Raw genomic sequence first — 9,535 nt, 5'->3', positions numbered from 1 at the left:
AATCACTAAATATTTTGAAGTCAGCATCTATTAGGGAGGTTTAATAAAATAAAACATTTCTTCCTCCAAATGTCTCTTGTTTATTTAACCAGAATAGCTACTCAAACTTCTGAGAAAAATAATAACCATCATCTTTTGCAACTATCATCAGCAAAGTGAGAAGAAATGCATGCCTTTTCTTTCAAAGATAGGATGAAGTGAACAAAATATACCCATCCTTTGATCCTTGATCACTGACAAGCATATAATAAACCATGTATCCAACACATGGATAGGCACCAAACACATTAAAATACATTATTTTCCTTCTCTGTAATTGTAATTTTACTTCCAAGGTTGTGCACTTGTAAATTTTCTGAGTTCTTGATACTAGATCATCCCTTAAATTATTTGACTTAAAAATTATATTCAAACCAAAGTAAATAATGACATTAAATGAGAGTAATGAGAATCAACCCATTAGTAGTCATCAATTGCCTTTCATTCATATTCTTCATATCCTTTTTCTTTTTTTTCCAACATGGAATGACTTTCTCAACCAAGTTGTATCCTTTAGAAATGTGCCTCCGATTTTCTTTTGATACTAGCTATATGTTTTCCGCATATCTCTCTCTTTCCTTTACATTTAGCTGCTTATTTCTTCAACATAACTAACAAAACAGGAATCCACCTGTAAAGAAAATGTATAAACTTACGCAAGCAATGAAATCGTTAAAGAAAAGGAAGTGATATTATAGGGAAAGCAGTCGCTCATAGGCAGTATATAAATTGGCATTGCAAGGATCCGATTATTCTGGTGCTCTATACGCTAGAAATTCATGGTTTCCTCATTTCAGATGATGCTATCTTTATGCCTCTTCAAATCCAGCGTTCTTCTTGTACTGGGCTGCAAATATATATTCTTTTAAACTATCATTTGTGGCTCAATCACATGTAACTGGCACAATAAATTTTGAAAATAGTCATTATGTTGTAGTGAACAATGACCTGCTCTGATACCACTGTTGGGCCAGAAATTAGATACAACTGAAAATAATTAAAACATAATCAAAACTTCATTGTCACATGTTCAGCAAGATTCATTACATAAATAAGGTAGTCATATAGCAGTTCAACTGCTATTTAGTAAGTACCAAAACTGAAATGTATAACCTAACTCTATAACCCTAATGATTAATACATTAACAGTAGACAACATAGCTAGGAAATGACTAGAGCCCTTGATCCGTCTGCATTGGCTTGAGCTTTTTGTATTGGCTCCACGAGAGGAATGAAAACATTATACCAGTCAAGCTATGTATTCTCTATACCCACAGACTTTGGGTTCGCCTTGTAAATATAATTTTCTCCTTTCTATCAAAAATATAATTGCTTAAGAAACAAACAAGTCTGTCTACAATGATTGACAGTATCCCATCCATTAACAGCTTGAGGTACACACCCGTAATGAGGAATAGTAGTTTTTTTACAGGACACTAATAGATCTTAAAAACCCATCTGCTATTTGTCATGGCTGCATGCATCTTCAATGTTAAATTTTACATTTTCAATTGATTAAAAAGCATAAAACAAAAATTTGAAAATATGTAAGAATGGGTTAGCAATATCAATTATTGATTAGACACTTCCTCAAATCTGCAAGTTAATCTATAAAACAATAATTTGTTTCTGGGAATTATTATTCAAGACAATGGAATTATAAAAACAGCAGATTGATGTAGACACTTCTGTGGATCTGCATGTTAATATCTAAACAACACTCTGTTACAAGGAATCATTGCTCAAGACAATGAAGAGTATCAAAACAGCAGAAAAAATAGAGGAAGTAATACATCAGTCTTATTCGAAGGGAGAATACAATGATTCTTAAAAGTCGTCAACTCAGATCAAACAAGCAAGCTTACTGTTTTAAACTTTCGATAAAAAAACAAGACTAAATGTACAACTAGAAGTAAAATTCTGATCATCTATAGAAAATACCCAATCAGAATCAGCATTTTGAACCTACTCTTTGTATAATGTTGAAAATAAGTACCATAATGCATTGTTCCTCTTAGGATACTTGAAAATCCTTTTAGAAGCACCACAATGTGTCTCCTTAGGTTCGGACATGAACCTAGTGATCAAACTTACTGCATATATAATATCTGATCTAGTAGAGGTCAAATAAAGAAAAGTTCCAACTGCCTATATAGAGTGGAGACAAAAGTAGAACTAAAGGTTCTTCACTACTTTTCAATCCTTTGTTTGTTACTAACAGAATGCTACCTAACTCATCAATTTTGATTGATGTAAGATCATTTAAAAATTCTCTGTGGAAACTTTGCCCTAATTGGCAAGGAAAATTCTTTTTCAATCACATGTTGATTACTTATATCATTCCCAAGGATTTTTATTCAACTAATCACCCCTTTAACTTATGTGAGAAATTCATTGACTGAATCATTTGGACTCACTCAAACAGTTTGAGAATTTTTCTCTAGTGTTTGTAATTTAGCTATATGAGCACCTTGATATGCATTTATAGGAATTTTCCATGCCTATATTGAATGTACTACACCACTTATTCTATGAAAAAATGATTTTACCTAGTGTAATTTGAATTAGAAATAAAGCTTTATTGTCCTTTTATTTAGATTTTATATACCCCATACTAACAATATCGTCTCAGAAATCCTTATATTTAAACATTGCATCTGTCTAGTCCAAGAAGCAAATTCTATCCCATCAAAATAGGAATCAACAGTCTTGAAGTACCCACAAAATAGCCATCTCCTCTAATACATAAGGAAGAGATATATTTGGACACAAATAGAAATTCTTAATGCAATTCATCAATCAACCTTACATATTTATGTAAAAGAATTCACAACAGAATCCAACTAATCAGGCAACTAGTCACAGCTACAACCAATTACCAAAAGTGGCTGCCAACAACACCTAAATGAACCACAACACTATATAAACTGAAAGTTTAGATGGATAATAAATTCATATGGAAGACATCCCTCACCCTATTAGAAACTATTAATACCAAAGATAGTGAAAAAAAACACAATCTATGTAATAAGATGTTTCCAATCCACAGTTCATGCTGTCAGCAGCTAATTCCTTAGAAAAACCTCCCACTTAACCACATGCACTTTGAAAATGCTACGCTTCTTGTCTACCAGCTCAAAAACACAGGCATCATTCTCCTTCAGATTATGTGCCAAAACAAAATCTCGCCATCCTGATGCAATCCCAAAAAAGCGAGAGTAGGAGAATATCTTCACCACCCACAAGTTTGAAAGTTTGGGGCTATTCAGTACTATATCATCTTGATTCTGTAACCACTGTCTAGCAAAATTCTTTGGGAAGCTCTGCAGAATAACCATAGCCACAATGTCAACAGTTAGAAAGCTGGCAAGAAAATTATCAGAGTAGAAACAGAGAAACACTGAATTGAATGTAGGTCATTTCTAGATGAAAAGTTAGTATTAAAAAAACCGTATTGCATGCACAATTCAACTGAGCTAATACAACCTACAGTGGCATTTCATTTAATAAACACAATATATTATCTATCAAAAGATTCAAACTAACAGAGCCCTTCATGGTTTTCATTAATCTGAAAGCCTGTGTATTTGAAAATTCTAGAATAACTAAGTAACAGTGAAATATGGCCAATGGACTTGGATGTAAAGAAGGATCGCGATGTGAGACTACATATATAATAGAACCAGCTGAATGTGTTGGCCATAAGGAATAACTATGTTGTCTTCAACCTTATAAGCTGTTTTGATGAAATGAAGAGTGGGAGAGTATTTTCTAAGATGTTGCAAGCTATGTTTATCACTACATAACTTTCTCTTTCAGAGAAAACTGTACACAATGAAGTTTTATGGCAGCAAAATTCGGGCAGACAAATTATTGCAACAGATAACACTATTCCAATGAAATGCTGGCAACTTCTGCAAGGGAATGTGATGGTTTCTGCACACCACTTACTCTTGTGTCTTCTTTCTGTTTCTATTCTGGGTTTTTTTATCCCCATGTTCTAGACTGCTGTAAGTGGGCAAAATAGTGGGAAAGAGCTGTTGATTTTGGATTTTCTTATTCAAAGCATAACAATGCTTTGCGGGGGAAGCATAGGGAGCAGTAGAAGAGGATTTTGTTTACAGAACAATTCTCTGTGCTTTGTTTGTAAATAAATGCATGCCACAGGTTACTTCTGTCTTAGCTATATTCTGTGTCCATGGCTGTTTGAAATTAATAAAATGCATTTCTGGCTATCTTTTTAATTTTTTTATTAATGAGAACGAGCAGGCACAAAGACATCATCTGCATCTGTTTTAGTATCAAAACAATCCGTGATGGCCTAGAGGGGAGTCCATGTCAATTGAGAGAAAAGGGGCAGGAGGAATGCAGGCCCTCCAAGGAACACTGGTGAATTGCTTCGAAGAGTAGACAGCCTTGAGGAGAGATAAAAAGTGGATGAGTCTGATGAGGTACCAGAGAGCTAGGTGAATGGCACTAGGGTCCTATAGAGAGGCTTCTTGAGGCATTGACAAATGCAATTCTAAGATTAAGGTTGATATTTCTGATATTAAAAGATGAGCTAAACTCAAACGCATTTTAAAATTGGGTCAAATAATTAAAAAAGTAATTTAATATTGAAAAGATAGACAACAATGATCCAAAAAGAGTAATTTTTTCTTCTTCCAAGTGGAAATTACATGCAGCCATATGATGGGAAAATGTGCAGAGTTCAAGAAGAAATGGATAAGATAAAATTTGACTTTGGCTTAAGATGCTGAAAGCTCAGTTTTTCCCTCAGATCATCAACAAAAATTGTTTAAATAATTTCAAATTTTAAAGTAAATAATTAGTAGAAACTTATACCGAACAGTTTATGAGACTTCAAATGGACATCCAAGAAGTGAAGGGCAAGTGGTGGCCCAGTAAGTGAATGGACTCAAATTTCAACGTCAAGAGGAGCTAACATTGGTGAAAGTTTCTATTGTAGATGAGACATGGGAATATGCCTTGAAGACCAAGAGAAACTAAAACAGAAAACCAAAATAATGGGTAAAAGGGTTAAAGCTACCCAAGCAAAGGGAAAGATGTTTCCTTGGAACTTACCATGAGTGAAGAGCTAGAAGAAAGTAAAAATGTGAAGATTGACTATGAGGAAGAAGAAGCTTTAGAGGTAGAGGGTGTGAAAACCACTGTCTAGAGAGTGAAAGCCCTTGAAGTGTTTTATTTGTGATGAAGCCCATAAGGCTATAGGTTAAGATGTTTCCTTGGAACTTACCATGAGTGAAGAGCTGGAAGAAAGTAAAAATGTGAAGATTGACTTTGAGGAAGAAGAAGCTTTAGAGGTAGGGGGTGTGAAAATCACTTTCTAGAGAGTGAAAGCCCTTGAAGTGTTTTATTTGTGATGAAGCCCATAAGGCTATAGGTTTCCCTCAAAACCCCCAAAACGGTGACAATAGCTCAAGAAGAAGAAAAAAATGGGTCATAAAAAGGTGAGGCAATATCAACAGAGAGCCTAAAGCTGAGGAGAACCTTAATATCTGGAGACAAGAAAAATCCTAAAATTGGTTGGAAAAGGAAAAGTGTCTTCCAAACTAAATGCAAACGTAAGGATGTGGTATGTAAGGTGATCATAGATTGTGGGTCTTGTTGGTTCCCAAAACTGCAGATTGGAATCCTACGAGTCTTGCCAACTCAATGTTGGAATATCCAACCGGTTATGGCCAACTTGACGGGATTGATCGATGCGATCCAAATTACCTGCACTTCTGGCTCTGCTAGGCCAAGGCAGGTGCACTTGATCTTGAACAAAACACTTAGTTCCAAGACACTTATAACAGATTGATTAGAATGTGAATGTTATGAAAGCTTCCAAATTACCTGCACTTCTGGCTCTGCTAGGCCAAGGCAGGTGCACTTGATCTTGAACAAAACACTTAGTTCCAAGACACTTATAACAGATTGATTAGAATGTGAATGTTATGAAAGCTTCCAAAATGGCAAGAATTATCGAAAACTTCAAACTTGCAATTTATGAATTAAGAATAAAAGTAAATGATTGTATGAATGTTTTTAAAATAAGAATAAGTGTAGATTAATGCAACAAATGAATATATTAACTCTTCAAAGAAAAGATATGAAATAATTGCTAGCATATGGATTATGAATTATGGCAAATATAAAACCCAGTACTGAAGGGCGATAGAGTCAGTATTATAAGTTTAAAACATACAACTTTATAAAATTCTATGCACATTAATTATAAACAATTTAGTAATCAAGATGCGACAGATCAAATATATGGATGCAATTTTAAAATAGTCTGGAATGTACTTTAACTCCTGTGGTTCGGAGGCAAACCAGACATAGATTTGGAAACAATTAAATATTTCTCAATATCTATGATGTTCGATTTTAAAATGTTATAATTGATCATGTCCACTTATCTATCATATAAATTATTTATAAAATTAAAAATAATAATTATAAAGGACAAAACTATTTAATATTTTAACTCTAAAGCTTCATGCAAATAAAATAAATATTTCTTACTGGTCATGCCGGAAATAAAATTGTATTGGAGACACTCTTTATGGATGATCTATCCAATACAGTTTGACTCCAGAATCGCATATGAATATATTCAATAATCCATAGTCCACGGGCTTAATTCAAAACTTCATTTCTTTACCAATGAAAGAATAAAATATATATCAAAACGCACATGTATAATTTGGGTGTGTAAATTTTTTAGGAATCTCCCTTGTTATTTGATTTTACATCTATATTTATAGGGCACTTAAGGGCATTGGTTGGCTTTTTCAAGCATTGCACCTCTTCAATAGATATAACCAACCAACATTAAATACTTAATATAATTATATATATTATCAAAACATAACTGGTGCTTTATTATTCATGTGCCTTATATCCTTCATTAGCGTTAATCAATGGCCTTGGCGTTCACTGCTTGAGTGCGCATCCACCAGTTCATGAGATATGTGTTTGAATTTCCTTAGTGTTTGCACAAAATTGAATGTAATTTGCTTCACTCTTGTGGAAGCCTCCTTGTGCACTTCTCCATTTATCAACGTGTTGACTCCTTCCTCTATTGTATTTTATAGACCATAATCTGCAACGTCCAATCTCCTCGTCCGCATAGGTTCATTAGAACCTACAACAAATATAGAGAAGCGTTAGATATTACTCATCAAACATTAGCCAATATTCAATAATACTTCGACTTCTACAAAATACTGGCGGCAAAGTCTCTTGGGCAATCACTCTTCAGCAACCGGAACTCATGCTCTCCTTCAATATTTGTTTCCAATAATCAAACCTGCCTTTGGTGTGTGCTATTGCTGTAATGTCCTCATCTTTTAATGACTAAGTGAGGTTCTTAGCCTTCACATTCTCCAAAGGCTAAGTGAAGGATAAGAGGAAATTAAATTAATTTCTTATAAAGTCATTAAATAAATTAAAAATTAAAAGGTGACTTTATATTTAATTAATTAATTATTGTATTACAAGGGAGAAGCTTCTAGAGTGTGTATTAATTATTGGAAAGGGGGAAGCCTCTAGTGATTTAATTTTCTAGAAGCACAATTAATTATTGTATTGCAAGGAAGGAGTTTCTACAGAGTGCATTAATTATTGGAAGGGGGAAGCTTCTAGTACTTGCAATTAATTAATATTTGATTTCCTTCTAGAAGGGTGTAGGGAAAGTATAAATACAGGTGGAAGCCTCATTGTTTAGCATCGGATGATTGTGAGTTGCATTTGATAAAAGCTTCGAGGTGTGAGTTAGAGATTTGGTCTTGGCATTAGAGGACGTTCATCCTCTCTTGTAACATTCTAGACGTCATTCCCTTGGGGTTTGGCCTTTGGAATACATTACTACACATTTGATTTTATCATTTTGAGAACTAATATCATTTCAGCAGCAGTTCAATCTTCAATTTGCATAAATTCCTTCTTGCTCATGTTATGTGTATTGAAACCTATGCAAAGACATTAAAATCGCTTTCAGCAATTGGTTTAGTTCTTGGGCATTTCCAGGGTGCCCATTACAGTTGCATTCAATGGCAGTCACGATAATGACATAGAAACATGTGTTAATTTTAGCCAATGATGGGATCTATGAAGTGAAGATGAAGATGGTTAGTGAAGCTTCCTTGCTGCTTTGTTCTAGTCAAATTATGGCATCATCTCTACAGGCTGTCGCCAACAATGGCATCAAATATTGATTGCAATAGTATGGCTACTGCCTCAGGTCCTTAGTAAACATGACATTATCCAGACTCCCCTACTGCAATGTTTTATATATAAAAAAATTAATGCACAATATACAACTGAAGTTTGAAGTAGACCTGCCTGCTGCATCCATATATTATTATCTTATAGATTTGAAGAAAACGAAAAAGACTGAATACTCGTATTTATGAGATATGAGTTGCTTTGGAATTTAGCTGCCATGGTGAACTGCTCATAGATTATAGTTTCAGTATCCTGTGCATCACCCACAATAATGTATGTACAAAATATGCTGGATCAAACAAACATCATCCCTGAAGAGATAATCTGCATATTCTTCTATTCTCAGCATTCAGTTTGGTAGTCAAAAAGTCTTCATGAACTGTCGTCTGCAAAGTCTATTTATGAGGTTGCTGTAGGTGACAACATCAGATGTATGGCCTCTAACTGACAACATCTTTAGCCTCTGCCACTTATTTTGTTTGCACAGCTAACGAATCAGTAGGTTGTGAGTTAAAAGTTTTAGGAAAATAACCTTGGCACTTTATCTCATCCCTTTACTTGGAAGCCTCTTGCACCCGACTTTACATATTAAGATCAAGGTTTGAAAACACTTTACCGTAGCAGCAGCCCTATCTATGTTGGAATCTTTGCAAACATTTGTTTGAATCTATCTTACTGTTTTGCATTTTGAATTTGAGTGCTTGCAGATTTCACTCACTGTTTCAAAGCTGTCTTTTATCCACATGAGTAGAATGTTGCTTTTCTGATTTGTCTCTTTATCCTGCACTTATGATGCCTTCTTGATTTTAGACAATTGGTAATGCCAAAAGGCATATGCTCACTTGAGTAGATTCAATAATAAAAAGATAAGTATTTCAATGCCCCTACTGATTAGGTTGTTGACTGTGTATGTATTTCACATCTTTGCCTTTGAGATCCATGATCATATGGATTTTTTATCTCCAACATCATAAATGGATCCCTGGCATTTTCCCTAAAAAATAGGGCTCCATCAGGTCTACTAATAATTTGATTAGTACATTCCAAAAACCAACCCTACAAGATTTATTGCTTCAAGAAGAGTCAAAGTGTGCTTGTGGATAAGTTTTGTCTTGTTACTTTCATAACTGATCGATATGAGGTTGAAGAGCTCTATGATGTGGTACTGATGGATGCATATCATTTATTTGTTGGGTAGGCTTTGGCATTATTATGGGAATGTAATCCATCAAGGCATGGATAATACCTATGAAATTTGGCA

General features: G+C 34.4%; 1 protein-coding gene across 1 annotated transcript in view; it reads right to left on the bottom strand.

The window, feature by feature from the left end:
• Positions 1-2,800: 2,800 nt before the first annotated feature.
• LOC149539423 (B3 domain-containing transcription factor VRN1-like) overlaps positions 2,801-9,535 on the bottom strand; it is a 33,225-nt gene continuing 26,490 nt past the window's right edge. The window contains exon 4 of the mRNA XM_089800662.1: positions 2,801-3,362. Coding sequence (XP_089656788.1) covers positions 3,105-3,362 — 258 coding nt within the window. The 3' untranslated portion in view covers positions 2,801-3,104. The remainder of the gene's footprint in view (positions 3,363-9,535) is intronic.

Source organism: Cupressus sempervirens, chromosome 9, assembly GCF_028749045.1.
Source record: "Cupressus sempervirens isolate cs-2001-9-10 chromosome 9, ASM2874904v1, whole genome shotgun sequence".
NCBI lineage: Eukaryota > Viridiplantae > Streptophyta > Pinopsida > Cupressales > Cupressaceae > Cupressus > Cupressus sempervirens.
This window is presented reverse-complemented; position numbering and strand designations above follow the sequence as displayed.